This window comes from Chrysoperla carnea, chromosome 3 (genome assembly GCF_905475395.1).
Source record: "Chrysoperla carnea chromosome 3, inChrCarn1.1, whole genome shotgun sequence".
Taxonomy (NCBI): Eukaryota; Metazoa; Arthropoda; class Insecta; order Neuroptera; family Chrysopidae; genus Chrysoperla; species Chrysoperla carnea.
This window is the reverse complement of record NC_058339.1, coordinates 39,021,100-39,043,939: the sequence shown is the minus strand read 5'-3', so window position 1 is coordinate 39,043,939 and position 22,840 is coordinate 39,021,100. Positions and strand designations below refer to the sequence as shown.

General features: G+C 28.7%; 3 protein-coding genes across 3 annotated transcripts; 1 reads left to right on the top strand and 2 right to left on the bottom strand.

The window, feature by feature from the left end:
• The first annotated feature begins 834 nt into the window (after positions 1-834).
• LOC123296025 (zinc carboxypeptidase A 1-like) lies at positions 835-4,494 on the top strand. The gene is made up of 6 exons (XM_044877487.1): positions 835-929; positions 1,845-2,057; positions 2,401-2,490; positions 2,730-2,922; positions 3,410-3,895; positions 4,480-4,494. Exons 2-6 carry the CDS (start codon positions 1,969-1,971, stop codon positions 4,492-4,494), a joined length of 873 nt encoding a protein of 290 aa, XP_044733422.1. The 5' UTR covers positions 835-929; positions 1,845-1,968.
• A 1,386-nt stretch (positions 4,495-5,880) lies between these two features.
• LOC123295486 (protein LLP homolog) lies at positions 5,881-6,654 on the bottom strand. The gene is made up of 2 exons (XM_044876861.1): positions 6,549-6,654; positions 5,881-6,398 (listed from the first exon to the last, which is right to left on the bottom strand). The coding sequence occupies exon 2, from the start codon at positions 6,394-6,396 to the stop codon at positions 6,013-6,015; it is 384 nt and encodes a 127-aa protein (XP_044732796.1). The 5' UTR covers positions 6,397-6,398; positions 6,549-6,654; the 3' UTR covers positions 5,881-6,012.
• A 1,959-nt stretch (positions 6,655-8,613) lies between these two features.
• Positions 8,614-16,736, bottom strand: LOC123296024 (glutamate receptor U1-like). Its single transcript, XM_044877486.1, has 7 exons — positions 16,689-16,736; positions 12,252-12,607; positions 11,976-12,169; positions 10,920-11,155; positions 10,586-10,861; positions 9,247-9,521; positions 8,614-9,177 (listed from the first exon to the last, which is right to left on the bottom strand). Exons 1-7 carry the CDS (start codon positions 16,734-16,736, stop codon positions 8,922-8,924), a joined length of 1,641 nt encoding a protein of 546 aa, XP_044733421.1. The 3' UTR covers positions 8,614-8,921.
• Between the last annotated feature and the right edge of the window lie 6,104 nt (positions 16,737-22,840).

Here is a 22,840-nt window from a genome sequence, read left to right as displayed (position 1 = left end):
AATCCGTACCATTTGATATATACTGGTTACAATTTGGTTCGGTGATTGATAACTTGTTTGCTCTTACTTTTATAGTATCGGAATGTATAGTCATTGGCTACAAAAAGCAAAGGTGCGAATTTTATGCATTCTGTTGCGGGATTTAATTATTTAATCTTCAATATATTGGGTTTTGATACACTTTTGATACAGAGGAATAGAAACAAATACTATTAATCCAAGTCAATAATACTATAACTATGCAGCTTAATTTTGCAGCTACACAGGTTTTAACCGGATGTCTATCAGGTACACTGCACTACGTACATCATAAAATAAGTCGATTTAGCTAAACTATCTTAGTACAAAGTTGCCCAGTTTGGAAGCTAAATGGCTCCTGGAGGTAGGACTGTTTTATTAGACAGCCTTTTATAATTTTCAACAGGCTTTTCATTTACAAAATGATTCCTTTTTCTTTCGGACAGATTTCAATCAAGTAAAGACATATCACATATCTTCTATCCTAGCCAAAAATCGCGGTTTGATAAAGATAAAATACATTAGATTTTCTCAGGTTGAATAGTTTTTTGACAACTATCCCAAACAAAAGCAAATCGATGAAAAGGCCTATTGCAAAATATTTCATTAATTAGGTAAAATATCATAGAAATATGAATACGAAACCATAAGCGAGTAAATCTGTTTTATACTTGATATATTATGTATAAAATTATTACTAATTAAGTATATACTGATTTATAGTTGTTATCTGAAAATGGAGCAGTCCAATTTTTAATTCGTCAAAATCTAACTTACAATTAATTTTTCGATAATTCCATTTGTATAATTAACATGCATAAATTAAAATATTTGTTGGTTCTCACTGTTATATATTTAATAATAAATCTAGTGATTGCTGAAGAAGTTGAAGGATATAAAAGCTACAAAGGGTATTCAATAAAAAAATTTTTTAAAGACGCCTTTTTTCAAATAGGTCAATAAATTTTCATCGAACAGAAGAGAGAGGTTCTTTTATAATTATGGTACATTTATAGGTGGGAAAGCGTCTATCCATTTCTAGATCAGGACGAAATTTTAGAAAAAAGAATATTGTGTATATTGTGTCAAAGCCGCTGCTTAGAGCTATTTTAAATTTGATACACAATGCCCCAACCATAGAGTATTACATACCGTTATTGTATTTACAATAAAGTCAGTGGCGCTAGAGATTTTTTTCTCGAAACAGAGTGTTGGCACACCGATACCTCTATCACTGATTTTCGTAATTTATCATCATAAGCCTTAAATAATTATAAGGATCATTAGCTTATATATACTACCAAAATTCTAATATTCACAAACATATACTTCTTCTTTCGAAATTTCAACTATCTGTAGCTAGAAAAGGATCCATTCTCGACTTTAAGTGTATTAAGAAATTGTCATTAACTTCGACACCACATGTATATGACAAACTTCATAAAATCCACATATCTGCTATGTGCAAAATCGCATACAACGAATGTTTATCAAAAAGCAAACTGAATGTTGATGCTAAATATCGAGCACCAGGTCGGACATTGTTTAATATTTTCCACCTAATGTATGTTTGCCGTGCCGTGTTTTATTTTATTCGCGACGACTATTTTTCCTTTTAGCTGCAATTGCTCTAAAGCTAAAATAAATTCGATTATGTTACATGTTTGTGATATAATTCTGAACGTATTATCACAATGACAATAATTGCCAAAAAAAATAAATACACAATATGAGCATTCGAGAAACCTTAGTTCTGGCAGCGAGAAGCATCTTGCAGAAATCTAATACGCTATATGTCTATAATAAAAATATTTTATACTTTGCAGATATAAAATATTTTCAATACTCCCTAAAAATGATAAAGACTTAAAGAAAATTAGTAGAATTTTAAAAAATCCATATATAGATGTATGGAAATCGACTAATATAATAGGAAGCCGAACTGACGTGATGGTACCACCACAAATGCAAGAAGAATTTACTCAGAAATTAAATAGAAATGAATTAATATATAACATTACACTGGACAATGTGCAGAGGTATAATTTTTATTTTTTCCACGAAATATATTTCCAGTTTCGCATTTTGGCTTAAGTAGAGCATTCAACTACGAACTCTAACTCGAGTCCCAATCCTGAAAAGTCTGAATCACAGTTGTGAGCGACTTTTATTTATTGTTAATGAAAAGAAAAACATCGACTTTGCTATTTAAACAAATGTGTTGTTGATACAATATTAAAAAGAAACGTACATTCTGCTTTTTTCTTAACATTAAATATAAATAATTTCTAAATGCAAGCACTAAAACTTAGTACGGCAGAGTATTTAACTAAAAACTTAGTTGTTATTTTCACTTTTTTAAATCTAATTTTTGTAACTAAGGATAATAAATGAAGAAAGACAACAACAGCGAAAGAATAGTGTAGCAACAAAAGATGGAACTAGAAATCACATATTAAGGCACTTTATAAGGTATTTTCGATATCCAGAGGTAGGCAAACAACTGAAATAATAATACGAGAATTCAAATCGATCCCATTTATAAATGGGATTGTACTATTTTTAATTTAAGTTTACATGATTTATTTTTAGGTAAGTGGTTATCTCAATTATTTAAAATTTAAATATCCAAATTTAGTAAGAATCATAAACATTGGAAAATCAAACGAAGGACGACCTTTAAATGTAATACATATTTCATCTGAATTTAGAAATTTAACAAAGCCTACCATATTTATTATGGGAGGTGCACATGCACGGGAATGGATTGGACCTGCGCAAGTTTTACATATTATTTATGAGCTTGTTGAACGAAATGCTAAGAATAAACACCTAATTGAGCATATTGATTGGTATTTGCTTCCTACTCTAAATCCTGATGGATACGAATATACTTTTGAAGAGGTAATTATATGTTTAAACATTCTATTTGGAAAAATTCTATAAAATGGACGGTTTTCTAAAGCTACAATATTAAAATTGATTAATAACCGTTTCCGCTTTCCAAAATTTTTTTAAATTATTAATATATTAGGTTCACCAAAATGAAGCCACATAGGAAGTGCCCGTCAGTAATCTCATGTGAAAAAAAACATAAAACCGTTCTAGTCTCAAATTGTTGCAAAATTAACCTACTTTAAAAATAGATTCACAATCTTTAATGAAAAACCAATCCTTCCGAATCAAAATCGACAAAAACTGAAATAATAGGTCAATATATTTTTTTTTTTGAGAATAATCAGGTCGCCTACCGTAATCGAAAACTTTGGTTTTAACATTTCCTTTACATTACAAACAACATTTTCATGTTTAATATGACTGAATTAAGTATGATAATACTAAATACCATAAAGCGCAAAAGCAGGTTGAACAAAAACCATTATAATTTCAGGATCGAATGTGGCGAAAAAATCGAAGGAGGGTATCGAAAACGTGTATTGGTGTCGATACAAATCGCAATTTTGATTACAAATGGAAAAGTGAAAGTAAATGTGGCGATACTTTTCCTGGTTATCGTAGTTTTTCTGAACCTGAAACTATTGCAATAAAAAAATTTGCTGAAAGCATTAAGTATCAGTTGAAATTATATTTAACCTTTCACTCGTATAGTGAAATTATTTTGTATCCTTGGTCTTATACAACTAAAGAAGTACCTAACAACTATAATAAATTGAAAAAAATTGCTAAAAATCTTGAAAAAATACTGGGTCACGATTATACATCGGGTGTTCCAGGAAATATTCTATTTTATAATGCATATGGTTCTAGTATGGATTGGTTTAAAGGTCATTTAAATGTTGACCTTGTTTTTGCTATAGAATTATCACCTGGACAGTCTGGTGAAATAGATGGCAATTATTATGGTTTCGCTCTGCCAGTAAATAAAATATCAGAAACTGTCAGTGATGGCTTTAAAGCAGTCAAATATCTTGCAAAATATATAATAAAATCATATAAATTTAAACATGTATAATACATATATAAACAGTGTTTTTTTAAGTTGACATAAGCTTGAAACTCGAAAAATAAGTTTTATGGATAAAAAACTTCAAGCAAAAAATGTAATGAGATGAGATTAAACTTCACTCAGGTTTTCAGGCTGAATGAAAAGCTCCACTCTACTCCATAACTGGTAATCAATAGATGCACAATTTAAATTAAAAAGTTGTTATTGATTAAAAAAGTAACGTTTCCATAAAAGGTACAATTTAGGCAAAGACGGATTGAAATGTTTTACCCAAAATTGTTTTTTTCGTAGATTTTATGCTGAATCTAGACACTGTCCGAATAAAAATTTTCCAATAAAAGTGGTTTGATTTTTTATAAAGATTATTTTTGTTCAAAGCGAATGAAGAAATTCGCAAAAAGCTATCATATGCAGTTTCTTATAGGCTATCAGTTACTGTTTCAACTATTCGGTTAAAAAAAATATTTTAATCAAAAATGTTTTCCTATTTATAGATAACAACTTCCTAATTGAACCGGAAAATTTAGATTGAATTCAATACCTGTATAAGATTCAGAGTTTCACTCATATGACAAGTTAAAAAAGACACCCTATATTTTTTATATATATTTATTAAAAATAAACTGGAATTTAGCATATTGTTTACTTTGAAAATTACTATGTATGTCCAATTGTAATTTCGTAACACAATTTAAAAAATCAAAATTTTCCAAACTTGTGTAGCCATCTTAAATTTCATTTACCGGAATATTACTAAAAATTTGATTTTTATACCGATTTTCCACTAGACGGACAGTTGAAAAACAAAACGGAAAGTGTAATGGCCATTACATTGCCAGTCTTCAAAAGGTTTGTAATAAGTTGCAGTTTTGTTTTTTCGATACGAGTTTCACCTCTTTATTCCAAATGTACAGTATGGACAAAAATTATTTGCTCCGTTCAGTCGTAGCAGTAAAAAAGTTATTTCAAAAATCAAGTATTTTCTTAACTGTATTCAATATTATAAAAATGTAAATATTTATATCGGTTCAGAGATGGGAAAAGTAAACTGATATAGTTTATAATTTCAGCTATTTTTCTGAAAATACGGTCATAAAAGCAAAAAAAAAACTGTGTCCAGAGAAAGGCAATGGAATAAATAAATACAAACTCTATAAAGATAATAAGACGTTAATTGCATTTAAAAAAAAATTAGAATAGGGTATTATCGTTAGTCAAAAATAGATCATGAAATTTGAAAAAAGTTAAAACTTATGTAAAAATATACTTAAATATTCTGATTTCGAGTCATAAAAGCACATTTTTCTTTTAAAATATAAAAATTAAAAATCGTAATTTTTAAACTGTATTCACGTGACCTTAAACGCGGACAAGCCCTGAAGCGATGACATCGGTATGAACCATAGACCATCAGTTAGTTTAGTGTAGACAGCTGGATATAATATATCCATAGATAATCAGTATTTTTATTTATTATAATCAGATGTCTATGAATATATCTGTCAAACTTATTTGTGTTATTTCGTATAGTGATACCCATATTACGTCATCAAATTGGATTCCCACGTTTTTGACAGTTTAAAAAAGGTTTAAAATTTAATTTTAGTTTTTGGCAAGAAAGCGTGTGTATTTTTCCGAAATAAATTTTTGGTGGCTTTTTATTAGCAAAATCAACATTTTGAAGTACTTTTTTCAAAAATAGTGGAATACCCTATTATTGAGGAAAAAAATTGAGAAGTACTTACTATTTATTTCTGCTTTTTAATTTCTTGACTAGAATTAACAGTTTTGTAGAATTGAATGTTCCTTTTAGCGCCTGTAATTTCTTAGGACGATATTGTAGTAAACTATCGATTTCTCAAAAAAATGTTATTCTTAGTATTAGCACTACGTTGTCAAGATTATGATTTTCATGCTTTAGAAAAATATATTTAAACATTTCATTAACAAAATGCAGATTTTTATACAAACAAATAGACTTATTGACAAAAAAAAAAAAATAATAATTACAAATAACTGTTTTAGTTCTAATGTTTACGTTTATTTTTCTTTTTTAGTTGTTTCTTATTATTTTTCAGTTTATTTTGTTTTCTTTTCTTTAATAATCGTCGTTTATTCATCCAAATTGGATAATTTCCAAATTGATCACGCATTGTTTTTGGATCATATACTCGTTTAACTGTTCCATCATCCATTTCTTCAACTGTTTCGTCGTTTTCAACTGTTTTTGTTAGATTTTCAGCTGTCACCACATTTGCAACTTCGGTTAAATCTTCCATTACTGTCTCAACAGGTTTATTTTCATCGATACCCAATGTTTTCTTTAATCTAGCTAATTCTTTTTCACCATATCGTACACGTTTTACAGCACGACATTTTCTTCTCCATTTACTTCGTAAACTTTTAGCCATTACTGAAATTTCAAAATCAAAGCATGTGTTAACATAACAAACATAACCCTACTAGGCAAATAATAATAAAAAAAAACGTCATAAACAATATATTTTATAAATATTAAAGAAGGTAATGGAATTAATTAATAAATTGGAAGTGATTACTTACTTTTTTGTTATAATTTGTTATCTGATTTGTATTAAAATTACAAAATAAATACAATTGCTAATATACGATTTCACAACATTAGAATTGCTGGTTCTAAAAGGATGGCGTTTTCCATATGTTTTCTAAATAAAGGTAATAGATGGCGTTAACATTCAACAATTCTATTTTAAATTATAAAAATATTCGATCCGAGATATAATATAATATAAAGTAAGAGCCAGCGCCTGCCAGACATACGTTAAAGTATAAAAGCTGAATTTTTTTTTTGCGTATTCTCACTGGTGTAGGCAACAATCTTTGGGGGTTACAAATCTTGACTAACGGTACCTTCGGTAGGTATCAGGTAATCAGGGGCGCAGTACCCGAGCTCTCTCACTTTACACAGAGTGTTCAAATGACCATTTTAAGTCAATATTGAAAAAGACAGATCAATCCGAAGGGGCTAACACTCCCCCAGACGCGGTAGAAGGTCAAATGCACAAAATCTACATTTTCTTCCATGATTATGAACTTATTTCACTGCAAGAGTTATTTTATTATTTAAATATGTTCAGTATCACGTACTGAATGTAAATGCACAAAATCCTTACAAAAATAAGCGGGGGAAGTGCCTCCATTTTAAGGAACACCGGCTATATCTCCATAATCGTGCGCTTTAGACCAAAAATGGTAAAAACTTTTATTGTAGATAATTAAATTACCTACCTTTTTGTAAACTAAATTTTTTTGTATCACTAACCGTTTATGACTTATACAACTATGACGGTTTACTTATTGACTATTTGACCGATATGTCTTCTAATGTTAGCTTAAACAAGAAAACACGATGCAATTTTTAGATTTAATTACTTTAGATCCAATGCATTTTAAGTTTTTATTTAATGTTATTCATATTATTGTAGTAATTGTTTGTTCATTAAAGTTTTAACCAATGCAAAAAGCATAAATTTAATAACCATAAAAATTAAACACTCATAAAACTATTAAAATATTTTTATTATAATTAATTAGATATACTCAGTAATTAAAACATAAAGTTTAATAATTATTCTATTTAAATGCATGCAATATTTCTAGGTCGTCGGAGAAATTTCTCAATAAATATTTATGGATTCTATAATGCTAGTTATAGAAGCTTGAACTAATAATAACCTACAGACCCAAGAGTTTGGTCTCGATAATCAATGGGTTGCAGCAGTGGTTTTCTACAATTTTTATCAATAAGGGACTCATATACTTATTAAAAAATATAATTAAGAGGTTTAAAATATCTTCGGTTTTTTATAAATAAAAATCACCAAAACAGCAAAAACATGTGAAAAATAATTGAAAATTTTCAAGTACCTATAGTCACTGCAAATTTACAGGCATAATTTGGTCGCTCAACAGATTTTAGGCTTCTTTCTGTTGGAAATCATGGTTACCAACAAGAACAACGGGCTCGCAAACTACAGAATAATTTAACCAGCTGTTTTTTTAAATGTTTGTTATTTTCCCAGAATTAATTTAATTTTTATACTTTTATTTATGTTAATGGCTTTAATGGCTTAATGGTCCTTGCCAAATTATTTTAAATTAAAAAAAAGTCCAGCAAGTGACCGTTTCCATAAAGCTAATTCAATGAATGAAAAAAATAGAGTAGAGAGTTGTAACAATCCTTATGTACCGAATACTAACAGACACATCATCTAGTATCGAGTACTGAAACATTACTCACGAATTTATCTCTGTTACGCAAATTTTTTATTGAAGTTATACTTCTTTTGGCGCGTTTGGATGAGAGTGAATTTGTGAGCTGCGCGCGCACGAACGACATGATGAAGTTAGCCACAGAATTGAAATAATAAAAAAATATATTTTCAACACTGAATATAGTTACAGTACTGAGTGTTCATACTATACACTACATAGTACTTATATCCCTGAGCCAGTTCAAGTCGATGGTTGTGAAATATAGTATTCATATGAATAATTAATTTTGAATGAAAGAAGTATAACTTCTAACGCGTGTACATAAGTACACACACTCTTTTTTTAGAATATATATACACTTTGACTTATACAGTTGAACTGTAACTGAAATAAAATCTTACCAATTGAAATTTTATTAGGTAATATGATTCAAAAGTAACGAGTAACGTAACGATATAACGAGTAAATAACAATATTTTAGTAACGAACACATACGGGTACTCAATTTCTCGTTAATATTACAGAACCAGAAAAAAAGGCTTTAGGCTCGACTTAGCTACTATTAAATAGATTGAATGTACTCGGCGACTATTGTGACGGGGCGGAATCAAGCTTTAGATAGATCTAAAAAGGCATCGCGCTTTATACTATTAAAACCAACGTTACAATGTCTGGTATGCTTCTACATAATTCGTCGACTGTTTAAACTTGTGTCCACAACAAAAGTACGATTATTATTCGTTCTTACTGAAAAATATTCAATTCCAGCAATTATTAAAGCCAAACTCATTCCAATAAGAATGATATAAAAAGCAGCCACAATTTCATTTAATCCAATACTAGAAAAGGTGTTACCAGTTCCCAAACATTTTGGTTTTTCCGGGATAAATATATTAAATTCTCGCCTGAGTAGTCCACGTTCATGTATGTGCAACATTCTAAAAAAAAAAAAAAAATAAATAAAAATTTAAAAAAATGTTAAAATAATATTAGTTTTATTAACAAACCCATTTTTAAACAATTCTAAATATGGTGAATTTCTTTGAGTGACAAGAAACGGATCTACTACTTGTAAATATTCAATTTCCATTAGACCACATTTTTCATTTTCCGTAAATTGTTTTGCGATCATTGAGTACAAAGCACCAACTTCAATATGAAAAGCAAATGGTTCAGTACGTAAACGTCTCATACCTTCGTCAATGGTCATAAAATTTTCTTTTTTTCCCGGCGGAGCCACTTTCTTTTCATAGATTCCTTTTCGTATTGGATCAGATGCGACCTGAAATCGAACACAATTGAATCGCATTTACTTTCAGATATAGAATAAAATAATGCTTATGAAGTTCTCTATAGCAATGGATTTCTTCCAGCAATTGATAAATGGTAAGTTACCTGGTCTAAATTGGAAATACTCAAAACGATTCAGCCTTCTGATTTAATAAGTACGAATTATTATCGCCAGTTGGCGGGGTTGAAACTCCTAGATATCTGATAAATGTATGGAGTGTAGAGTAAAAGGAGAATCATCTCTTATGACGGTTTGACCAAAAAAGTGTCCACAAAATAGCATTAAATAAAGTGGCTATAATGGCGCTTAAGTAGCAAAAAGGTGTTTGATGTAAGTTTCTCTATCCTACTCTAATAACTTGTTTAGTTCTCTATCCTACTCTTATTACTTTGAGCACATGTTTTAAAATGTACACTTTTGATACAACAACGCTATCCTTATTTAATGCCTTACGACGGACACTTTTTATATACAGAGATGGTTCTCCTTTTACTCTACACTCCATAGATAAATGGTAGGTACAAATAATGCTACCTGGTAGTCTAAATTGGAACTATTCAAAGCGGTTCAGCTTTCTGAATTAATTAATACGAATTATTATAGCCATTTGGCGGGGTTGCAACTGTCGGATATCAATAGTCTTAGCTTTCAGTTTAGGGAGTAAGGCATTTCAGATATAATTGTCTAGGCGTGAAAATTAATACCATCTTTCATTAGTAAAGATTTTTTTTTGGCTAAAACTCAACTCTTAGCAATTTACTTACATTCATTAAGTTTTCTTGCTTACCTAGCCATCGCTTATTGAAATTCGATCGTTATTATTATTAAGGAAGCGTAGTATACAAAAAGGTATTAATAGTATTTCTTAGAGATGCTCTTTTGTTTTTCATAAATTCATAGATTTGTGCTACAAGGAATATTACATAAAAACGACTTTACTGTTCTTCAGTTTTGCAATTTTGATAGGACTGATAGAAAAACGTAAATTCAAACAAGTAATTTTTTGATTTTCACAACTTAATTTATAAAATTTGATAAATTTTAAAATTTTGTACCCTAAAATAATGACGGTTGTAAGTTTCATTTTGTACTCCAAATTCTAATTTTGAATTCAATAAATCTTCCAATGTTTGAATACTGTTGCTAGATGATTGCAACAGCGCAACAATATTCGCTGAGAATGATGTAAAAAGAAACATTAATGCCATGAATAAAATAAACATTACAGTTCTTCCGGGTCCACCTTTTGGATCTATTGGAGAACCTTGTTGGCAAATTGCACCAATAACGATTAATATAGTTTCACTCGTCTCAATCGTCTGATAATCTGGCTAAAATATTCGAAAAGTTTAAAATTTAGACTAATTACAAAAAAATTATTATACTCACATCATTTTTGCCACGAGTAATTTTTTCCCACGCTAAATTCAAATATAAAATTACTCCCATTAAAGCTGTCAATAAAATTTGTGCAATCCAAACTGTTCCCGAAAATGGTAAGGTGTAAACATTTGATATATATGAAAGCGGGGGCTGTCGAAATACAAATAACGCTCGAGCTGGTGTTGTAGCATGAAGAAATTTAATGGCGGATAATCGTTCTTTGGTTATAAAAATTGCACATCCTATTTACAAAATTTTGAATATTAATAAATTTAATAAAATCTTGTTAATATTTATATCAAGGCGCTTTACATCCTTTAGAAAATCCTGCCGGCTCATTTTTTTCCCAGGTTTGTGAAGGATTTTTAATTGTTTAATCGTCGGGGCAGAGAGAGTAAAACAAAAATGTACTACAGTTATTGAGATAAATACCAAAATACTCGAAATAAAATTCATTTTATAATGTTTGAGATAGTAAAAAATAAATAAATATAAAAATAATTTAGTGACGTTTTCAAAATTACACACTTCTCTGCCTACCCTGTATTGATTTTGCAGAAATTTAGATTGTTTCAAAATTCTACGGCACAGTTTTAGGTGCGTGTTAACATAAAATTTACTCAATTTATTTAAAAATAAAGTTTATATTTTACTTGGAAATACAATTTAAGGGTATTCCACTATTTTTGAAAAAGTACTTCAAAATATGTTGATTTTGCTAATAAAAAGCCACAAAAAATTTATTTCGGAAAAATACACACGCCTTCTTGCCAAAAACTTAAATTAAATTTTTGAACGTTTTTTAAACTGACAAAAACGCGGGCATCCAATTTGATGACGTAATATGGGTATCACTATACGAAATAATACAAATAATTTTGACAGATATATTCATAGACATCTGATTATAATATAAATTTTCACTTTTTTCAATTTTCATGATTTATTTTTGACTAACGATAATACCCTGTACATATTTATTATCATATAGGCAACTTCTATTACATATACATAAATATAGTAACTAGTACAGTTAATAAGTAGTAGAAATTTTTTCTTTACCTGATATGTCGATTTCTTTTCGTTGAAGTTGTCCAATCATACCAGTAAATTGAGAACTATTTGGTAAACGGTAGCCCCAATTATTATTAGATAAATTGAACACCAAATATGTTTCTCGCTTAGAATTTAAACTATATAAGAGCAAATCGACTAGTAAACTGTTCAGTCTAGGTACTGTATCTATGTGAGTATCTCTACATTACATTAGAGAAATAAAATTATATAGTAAATATCCAGATTATTTTACAGAATACATATTTTGGAGCTTATACTTACTTATGGTCTGTTAAATGACTTAAAGAAAATTTATGTAAAACTATAGTAGTTGTTTGTAATGAAACTCCTCTTAAATTTCTTCGTCGTCTCGATGCAATATTCGTTGCTCTGTTATCGATAAAACCATGCTTTTTATCCCATGTACCGTAATCTTCAATAATAACATCACTAACACTTTTATGAACTTTATATGATTGTTTTAGTCTCCAAGTACTGTTACTTGGTTCTACAAGAATTATATCATTATCCGGTAACAAATGAATTTTATTATGGTATTTGCATTGTATATCGTCTATAATATTTTTCCCAATAAATATCCAATGAAATGGAGCTCGAAAAAGATCGAAATTTTCAAACTAAAATAAATAATAAATTGTGCGTTAAGCATATTAACAGTTTTTAAACGCCCTGATAAAAAAGTTGAATTCAATTCGAATTAAAATTTTCGAGTTCATTTCGCTTTGATTTCGAGTTCAAAGGGAATAGAAATTCAAAGCGAAATGAACTCGAAAATTCACATAAAATTTTTTTTTGTTTTTAAAATTACAATTTAGGGGATTGAATTCACATTGGCCCAGTTTATACATATTGAGTAATTTAGTTCATTTTAAAATTTGTTTATGCAACACCAATTACATGTTTGGTGTAATATTTTATAACTTTCTGCATTACCATCTGAGATTGCAAATTTCTAGTACTCTGCTGTCACGTTCAGATGGCACAAAATAGCGTCAAAAATGGCTTTGTTCTGAAATTTTATCATTTTTATTTTATATTCGCAAGAGGAGAAATTTGTTGGGTTTGTAGTAAAGCTTCAATAGTAAACTCCATATTTTTATAGGAGCATTCGCACCAGCCCCCTCGAGTTATAAGTATATGTTTACATACATATGGTAAAACAGTTCATTTGATTGTAAATAAAAAATATTTGACTGATTTAAATGAAACTAATACCAAAAGTAGGTTTTAATACTTACAACTTTCAATTAGAATTTTAGCCAAATCCGCACAAATAGTTCAGCCAAAATTTTAAATTTAGTAAATTTTTTTAAATGGCTGCCATTTTATGCCATTTTTTACAACGGAGTAGCATTTTTTATTATCTTTCGATTTCATAATAGGTTACATATCCGTAATCTATTAAAAAATAATGTCTCCTTTACCCATTTTTTTTGAAAAACAGAAACTTTATCATTTTTAGAAAATAATTGTTTGCTGGTTTTATTGACTGGCATTTTGTATACCATGTATATATGAAATATACATAATACATATATTAAGTTTCGAAGAGAATCATCTTATTAGTCCATTTTCGGTCGTCCGTCCGTCTGTGAACACGATAACTCAAAAACGAAAAAAAATATCAAGCTGAAATTTTTACAGCGCACTCAGGACGTAAAAAGTGAGGTCAAGTTCGTAAAAGAGCAACATAGGTCAATTGGGTCTTGGGTTCGTAGGACCCGTCTTGTAAACCGTTAGAGATAGAACAAAAGTTTAAATATAAAAAATGTTCCTTATCAAAAAATAAAGAACTTTTTTTTAAACATTTTCTTGTAATTATCACTGTTTACTCACGAGGGCACACATTAGATGCAAATTTTATAGTATGTATTAATATGGGATTATCAGTCATGTATGTGTGACATGTATAGGTATATGTGTTATGTGATAGAGTAATCAACACTGTCTATACATGGTATTTCAACAATTAACTCAGTTAATTGTTTGTTTTCACTTAAAAATTTTTAGTTTTAACCCCCGCGCTATTGGGGTGAAGAAATCTAAGGCATGTAAGGTAGTTTTTAAAGTTGCTGATCTCGTGTTTATGGAAGAGATTTTTCAATTTTCAGATTTTTTCCCTCTTTTTTAGTTCAAATTAAAAAGTCGTTGAGAATCACCATTTTTTTGCTATTAAATCTTCTTTTAGGTTTTTAAAAAGGTTTTTTTTTCTGTCTTTGATATCGAATCTAGTACCAATACATTGAAATCATAGCTTGTATGTTCCTATTTCTTACTACGAACAACAAACTTGGCGCATGAGCGGTTAATGCAGTGTCATTTCATGCCAATAAATGGTACAAACAATTTAGGGGTCTAATTTTTAAAAATAAACAAAGGGGGGGGGGGAATGAAAGTTGTATCAATTTGATCATAAATTCGAGATCAAAGACTATACAAAAACGCTTACATGCCTTAAAATGGTTAAATTTTCAAAAAAATGGTAACTTTTTTAGGGAGTGTAAATGTGGGCTAAAACAGGACGAAGAGTAACAAATTTAACACTTCGACTGAAATTTCAAGATCAGCAACCCAAAAATTCTCTTATACGGCGGGAGGGGGGTGGATAGTGTAAAAAGGAGTATATTAATAAAAATATCATTAAAATCTTTTAAAAGGTATTTATTCTTTACACCTCTTTCCCCAATAGCATGGAGGTTAAAACTCAAAATTTCCGCTTTAAACCATTTATACCTTTTCTAAGAATAACTTTTTTAGCCAAAGCAAAAAACCGCCAGTCAATACACCCAGCAAAAAATTATTTTCAAAAAATGATAAATTTTCGGTTTTTCGCAAAAATATGGGTCAAGGAGTCATTTTACGGATATGCAACCTATTATGAAATCGAAAGATAATAAAAAGTGCTATAATTTAAAAAAATTCAACTCCGCAGGACAAAATGTAAATAAATTTAAAATTTTGGCTGAACTATTTGGCGGATTTTTAACTAAAAGTTGTAAGTATTACAACCTACTTTTGGTGATAGTTTCATTAAAATCTGTCAAATATTTTTCAAGCTACAATCAAATGAACTGTTTAATCATATGTATGTATACATATATCTATAGCTTGAGGGAAGGGGGCAAAACTTCCCCAAAAAAATATGAGGTGTAGTTTTGAATCTTAACAACAAACCCACCAAATTTGGATATGGACCGAAGTCTTCCCTTGCGAATATAAAATCAAAACAAGTGAAAACAAACAATTGACTGAGTTAATTGTTGAAATACCATGCATAATCAGTGTTGATTTTTTTATCACATGTGACACATACATAACTGATAATCAAGTATAGACGGAATTAGGTGATTTTATGAACACCTATGACAAAATTTTTTTCCTAGCATCATTATTTTTAAGCGTTACAAACTTGGGACTAAACTTAATATACTATGTATATTTCATATAAACATGGTATAATGATAAAATTTCTGAAAAAAAATCCATTTTTGATGCCATTTTGTTGGTTAGACATTTTGCACCACTCCGGGAATGTAACAAAATCCAAAAAAAAACTTATTTTTATGTGAAAAGTAAAACCCCAAAGTTTTGCTGCCCGAACTTTTAATCTACACATGTCGTAATTTTATTCAAATAATATAATTATCTATTTGTCCTTTACAATGATAAAATGTCGTAGTATATTGTCATTTTAAATCATTTCACAAAAATTTTTCGTTAAATTTTATAAGAGACAAGGGAAAGCAAACAATTGATTGAGGTAATTGTTAAAATACTCTGTATACACAGAGTTGAATATCAGTGCCTGCATTATTTTTATAAATTAAAAAAACCAACCTAGTTATAGCAGTTTGAAGAATTTTCTAAAAAAAATATTTTTGTTTTAGAAATTCTTTTGCAAGACTTGTTATTTGAAGCTCCTACTATAATCAATTCCATCTTTTATAGTTTTGGAGAAACTGACATCAAAATTTTGCACCCTTACGGAAAAACAATGATATTTACACGGATAATCAAACATTATTTTAGAATTTTGATAAGCTAAAATATAATTTGAAGTTTTTCAGCTTTTGCAATGGCCTTTTTAGAGTTTTTCCGAACATGAAACTGTTAATATCTCGAAAACGAAGAAGTTTAAGAAAAAATCACAAAGCCTTTTTGACGTTAAATAACCCATGGAATCAAGAATAACTTTTACTTGATTCAAAAAAATTTCATTTAACTGTTTCTTTGGAGGGTGGGGGGGGGTTGTATACAAAACTTGGACCAAAAGGGTTTCTGGCAAGATTCACAATATTAATCTATAAGCTTTTCTAATCAAGAATCAATTGACAAAATGTGGTACTCATATTTTACACACTCAACGATATTCACCGCCTGTTCTAAATTAATAATACTTGATATTCATACATACAGTTCAGGTATAAAAATTCAAAAATGAAAAAATATAGTTTGTATGGCAAAAATATATTATTACCATGTAGAATTATTACTTTATAAATTACATGGTGGTCCCATCATACAAAGAATACTCAAAAAGTACATAAATTTAGTGTTTTACTTTAATAAGTAAATTCTTGGATAACACAGTAAACGTAAAGGCCAAAAGCCCGCGGACCCTCACTAACACGATCCAATTAAAGGCATGGACAACCCATAGATCACACGTTATTCCTGTTATTCGCGGGTTGACCGTACCTTTAATGGGATCGTGTTAGCACAGTTTTCTGTGTCATCTTCGTTCATCGTGATCTTCGTCAAATTTTAACTGTAGTCTTTTACAAAAGATTGGAAGTTATTACGACAATATATCTTGTTATTGTTCAAAATTTAATTTAAAAAAAATTATTATTTTATTAATTTTCCACACACTCTAATGCATACACCCCCGGCTAAATAGTTAACAGTCACGTATATTTCGGAAAACGCCATAAATGCTGTGACAATTGTTTCGATCGATTAGGTCAAATATATTATTTACATAAAAAAATTTAAAACATTAAATTACATTTAGTTTCATTGATTTTACTTGTGTCGTGTTAAATGCAACTTGTATATAATGTGTCAGATAGAGAATTCTGGCAGGAAGCGGTCTCCAACATTTCTTAGGAAATACCAGAAAGGAACATGATTGGATTTGGATATAATATTCTTATTATAGTAAAATCTAATCGATTCCTTACATGTTTTATTATTTTACATAAGAAAGAAAGTGTTCCACACAAAGCTGTAATTAGGTAGCTGGCTACAGCTTTGTGGTGTGATATTTAAAGTAATCGATTTTGAGAAAACATCGGTATTTCTAACCGATGCATTGAAAAATGTCGATGAATAGTCTCGACGTATTGCATTCAAGAAAACAACGATGTATTTTCTTAGTGGACACTCCTAGTTATAATTCTTTCAAAAATATTCCTAGCCTATTCTAATAAATTGTAAATTAATGTTTACTTCAAAATACAGGTGTGTTCAATAAGATTTTACCAAGTAGCTGAGAGACATTTTGTTCAAAATGGCAGAAACACATTGTTGAACAAGATGTTAACATTTAAATGTGGAAGACATGTATTATTTTAAGCAGTAAATTAATATTTTATTTTTAATAGCAACTTGTATTAACATAATTTTTATTTTTATACTATATTAACTGTATACGTATGGTTTGGAGATCTATTTTTTAGCTTCTTCCATTTATGTGAAAAAATTTTTTTGACCATATATTTCACATTTACATGTTAAAATTGTATTGAACAACACTGTACAACGATATAAACATTTTTTTCATATTTTTACCAAAAATCTACTTAACCAAAAGCAGGTAGAAAAGTACAGTTTTTTAATAAATTGAATGGTAATACTAGGTACAATTCATCAATTCACTACAATTCACTAGGTAATAATTCAATTGTTCATTCATAAATGTTTAGTTTTGAAACAAGACACTATGTTTTGGTAAACCGTACTATATACTAGGTACAATTGTTTATTCATATAATGTTTAGTTCCTGTGAAATTTTTGTGACGTGAAGACATGTGTATTTAACAAAATTTTTAATGTAAGTAAATTATATTCAGATTTTCAAAATATTTTAATAATTATATTATAATATAATTTTAAATTAAAACAAAAATCTTTTTTACAGATACAATGAGAACGAATGGAAAATAGAATTATGGATCGATAATAAGGTAAATATTTTTCAATTATTAGTTTTATATGTGCGTATTATATTAATTTTAGAAAATACCTGAATAATTTTGAATTCTACTTGTGAACAATATGAAAATATTCTTTATATATTCCTTTTTATTTTTAATTATCCGTTTATTCAAAATTAACTGCAAGCAGCTTAACTGAGCGATTGATTTGAACTTGCTTTTACTTGAATGGGATGCCGATAATACCATGAAAATTGTAAAATCGTTTATTAAATAGTTGATTGAGAATTTTATTTTTATACCTAGAATACAATGAAAATCAGTCGCTTTAATACTAAATTTTTCAATGTAACAATATAGTCTAGTCATTCTGTTTTGAGCGAAATATTAATTTTCCGTAACCAATATACAGGAAACAGAGACATATAAAAATGGAAATTTTTCTGGAGAATTCAATGCTCTATTTTTCTATAAACTGGCATTAGGGGCTCTTGTAGAAATGTTGCCGAAATTGGTAAAACAGGGTTACTTAGTTAAAAAAAAAAGGATTTGTTTCAAAAAAAGTTCCGTACAAGTAATTGTTAAATAAATTAATTTAAAAAATATCGTTAAAAATGGGATTTTTAGAAACGCGCGCACCTCTTTGAAAAAAAAAAAAATTATACGAAACTTGGTGAAAATTTAGCTCTAAATAAGCCAAAGAAGAGCTTGCTTTGCGTGCTTTTGAAAATTTGAAAATTATTCATAATTTTTGGAAAATCGATTCAAAATAAAAGTTTTTTAAAATCCAATTAAATCACATCCTCGTGCGTTTTCATAAATGTTTCTTCGCTTAAAATTTTCTTACTTAGTTGCAGTAACGTCTGTGAAATGCCCGTTCTTTTTTTTCAAAAAGTCTGTTTTCTTCTTTTATAAAATTGTTTTAAAGGCCATGCTATAGCTGGGACTTTTCAAATTTTCAAATATAAAACAATACGTTCGACTAGTGTATATAATATATTAGGCTGCGACACAACGCCCTCTTTCTTTAAACAAGTTACGGCGACCTCGCACAGTTATTGCTGAAGTCGGATACGAAATAATTTCAATTGTATTCTAAAAAATGCATCGGTGTCTCTGAGTGATGATTTGTCCAGTTTAAAGTTCACTTTTTTTTATTTATTATTTATTTATTTATTTTTTTTATATAAATAATTTATTTAACAATTTTTTGACATCGGTCTGGACTAGATCGATCCGAAATAAATAGTTAAAAAAATTTTGTACGAAATTTTTTTTTACAAAGCCTATTTTTTCAAACTAAATAAACCGGTTTGCATCAACTTTGGTCGCCATTTTCTATTATAATTCTTTAAGGCCCTTTTACACTAGTGTAATTAAGATTTTTTCCGTCCAAATTATATAAATTAATAACACTGAGCGACTTGGTGAAAATATTAGTTGGCGGTATAAGTAACATAATACAAAGGGCTTACTTGAACCGTTACAAATGTCTGTTTTAAATTGGTCTATTTAAGTATATTGTTTACTAAACCGCTTAAAATCCAGAAAAACCGAAAATTAGGATTTTTCGTCCCATATCTCAAAAACGAAAAGAGATATTTATAGCGTGTTCAGGAAAGAGTGTTAATACGTAAATAATCAGCATAGTTCAATTGGGTTTTGGATTCGTAGCACCCATCTTGTAAAGCGTTAGAGACAAAACAAAAGTTGAAATAAAAAAAGTGTTTCCTATAAAAAAATAAGCAACTTTTGTTTGAAACATTTTTTCCTAAACATCACTCGTGAGGTCGAAAATTAGGTTAGAAAGACTATCTTTAATTATTTTCTGTTTACTTATTATGGACATTCAAAAGCTCAACCTTGGCCAATTTGTACATTTTAAAGTTATTTTTACAATACCTAACAACTGAGAAGATGCATTTTACAATATTTTTCGAAGACTTACATTTTCACATTTTTTGGACTTAATTAATCGTTATAAGTAAGTTTCTTTCGTCTTTGGTCAAATTGTATATATAAAAATTTTTTTAAATTTTTACGACGTTTCAAGCCATGCAACCGGACCTTGCAACGTATACGGGAAAATCAATAGCTTACTCATTGGGTTAGAACTATCGATAAAATGTGGTCTCAGCTTTGCTCAAATTTTGAGAAAACTTTTGTCACCCCTACCATTACATGACATTGTAATTACTTTTTATCTCTTTTTTTATATATAAAATACATGTATACTTGATACAATATCAGTAATGTATGCATATTATATCACGTTTCTAACATAATTTTCGCCCTCACAGGTGAACAGTGATGTTTACGAAAAAATGTTTCAAACAAAAGTAGTTTTTGATAGGGAACACTCTTTTTTTAAAGTTTTGTTCTATCTCTGACGGTTTATAAAATGGGTCCTACGAATCCAAGACATAATTGACTTATTTACGAATTCACACTCATTTTTTACGTCTTGAACACACTATAAAAATTTCAGCTAGACATTTCTTTTCGTTCATGAGTTATCGTGTTTACGGACGAAAAATAGTTTTTTCGGTTTTACTGGATTTTAAAATATCTAATAAAAATTATAAAAATTATTTTTCAGTTTCATAAAAATTCATGCTTATTATGTAATACAAATGAAACACTCTCCATGTTTCATAAAAATTGAATGTTTTTTGCGCGAGAAAAAATAAAATCGAAAAAAACAATTTTTCGCGATTTTCTCATAAAATTTGAGGTTATGTTAAAAAAAGTTCAGTTCAAAAATTTTTCAATTTTTTATTATCTCGAAGTTTCTTGCTGAACATTTTTCCATAGGAAGTCATTTTTTCCCTTAAACCGTAAAAAAACTATTTCAACCCCTGAAATCAACCCTCATTTCACAATTTCCAAGGTTCTCGAGTTTATTTGTTTTTTACTATGTTACTTACACCCCAAACTAGCATTTCCACCAAGTCGCTGCCTGTTAGTAATTTATTTGTCTAAAAACCTAACTACACTAGCCTATTTAATGTAAAAAAAAATAGGGCATTACGAAAAATTTCCGATTTTTTACGTCTCTTAGTTCCCTATGTATTGATCTGAATAATTGTAAACAGGCTTCACGAAAACGACACTTTGTTTTGGTAAACCGTACTATATACAGAGTGTTTTTTTAAGTTGACATATGCTTGAAACGTAAAAAATAAATTTTATCCATAAAAATGCATTAATTTTTTTTTTTCTCGTATCAAAATTGTTATTTCGTATATTTGTTTCTGCCATATCTAGGCGCTCTTCGCCAAAAATTTTCGAATAAATCAGATCAAAGTGGTTTGTTTTTCTTTGAAAACCACTTTTGTTCAAATCGAATGAACAAATGCACAAAAAGCTATATTTTTTTCTAAACTATTCACTTTACAAAAAAAAATTTCAAACAAAAACGTTTGCGTATTTATAACGAACAACTTAAATTTAAAACGTTTTTATTATGGGTCCTAAAGGGGATATATTTTAATAAAGCGTTTATATAATATTAGTTAGTTATGAATCAAAGTAAGCTTTTAATTGAACTTTAAAACTTCGATCCATGTCGGTATAACATTTGTGCCTTTAAAACTAATATTTTTCGTTTGAAGCATTTTCTTCGATTAAATTTATTTATCGAGTTTCAAGCATATGCCAACTTAAAAAAGACACCCCGTAATTATACAACCAAATTTTTAAGTAAAAAAAATTTTACCTAAATGTGTCGCATAGGCTTAAAAATTCTTACTCCTTCCCCTTTACACGGAGAGTTAAAAAAGTGAGAAATGTTATCTCTAACTTTCATATAAGGTAAATGTACCATATTACGGGATATTTAGGCATAATGCACTTTGAAGCTGATTATTGAAGTAAATATAAATATTTCCACTATAAAAATTGATTTGTCGTACAAAATGATTTATTGAGAATTAGTTTTAATCATTTTTTCACGCCAAAGTCTTTAATTTATAGTATTAAACGTTAATTTTCTGGACTTCGAGTTCGTCTCTAATTCCATTATAAAATTTGGCTTTGAACCTGATTCCGGGAATGAAAGTACATAATTCTAGGATACACACACTTAACATAGGTAAATTAAAAATTTTTTTTGTTTAATGTAAATAAGATAATTGAGTATTATCATAAAAAATTTGATTAAAAAATAAAAATTTTTAATTTTTAATTAATTTAAAAAAAAATCATAACATATTTCGGAATACTAATGACAATAAATCATTGGTATTATAAATATTATCGTTATTAAATTAATGAAGTTAATAGAATTGTTATTTTTTTAAATTCTTTTTATAATAGTAAACGTTATTTTAACAATAAGAATCATCAAAAATTAATTAAAATAACAAATAAATTCAAGTTTCAATTTTCTCCGTTACAATGTGATATTTCCGGAATTGTATACATAAGTAAAAACTCTGCTCATTATTCCGGGAGTTAAAAACACATTATATACTTATCATAAAAAGCAAGTATTTAAGCATAAATTAGCCAAATTAAAAAAAAAATACATCCCGTAATTACCTCACAAAAATCTACGGCATCTACTGCTTCAATCGGTATAAAATATTTTAATAATTAAAACACCAATTTAAAAATAATTACTTCTTATTTTCCCTAATTACGGTAGACTCCCGTAATATAGTTCACTATCACTGAGTTAAGTAAATAAT

What these genes read in the sequence shown, in the direction of transcription:
- LOC123296025 (XM_044877487.1), top strand. Translation starts at nt 1,969, where the DNA reads ATGGTACCACCACAAATGCAAGAAGAATTTACTCAGAAATTAAATAGA. An exon ending in ACACTGGACAATGTGCAGAG is followed by an intron (nt 2,058 to 2,400) that starts GTATAATTTTTA and finishes TTTGTAACTAAG; the next exon opens with GATAATAAATGAAGAAAGAC. An exon ending in ACGAATATACTTTTGAAGAG is followed by an intron (nt 2,923 to 3,409) that starts GTAATTATATGT and finishes TTATAATTTCAG; the next exon opens with GATCGAATGTGGCGAAAAAA.
- LOC123295486 (XM_044876861.1), bottom strand. Translation starts at nt 6,396, where the DNA reads ATGGCTAAAAGTTTACGAAGTAAATGGAGAAGAAAATGTCGTGCTGTA.
- LOC123296024 (XM_044877486.1), bottom strand. Translation starts at nt 16,736, where the DNA reads ATGAACGAAGATGACACAGAAAACTGTGCTAACACGATCCCATTAAAG. An exon ending in AAAAGAAATCGACATATCAG is followed by an intron (nt 11,156 to 11,975) that starts GTAAAGAAAAAA and finishes TTTTGTAAATAG; the next exon opens with GATGTGCAATTTTTATAACC. An exon ending in TTAGAATTGTTTAAAAATGG is followed by an intron (nt 9,178 to 9,246) that starts GTTTGTTAATAA and finishes TTTTTTTTTTAG; the next exon opens with AATGTTGCACATACATGAAC.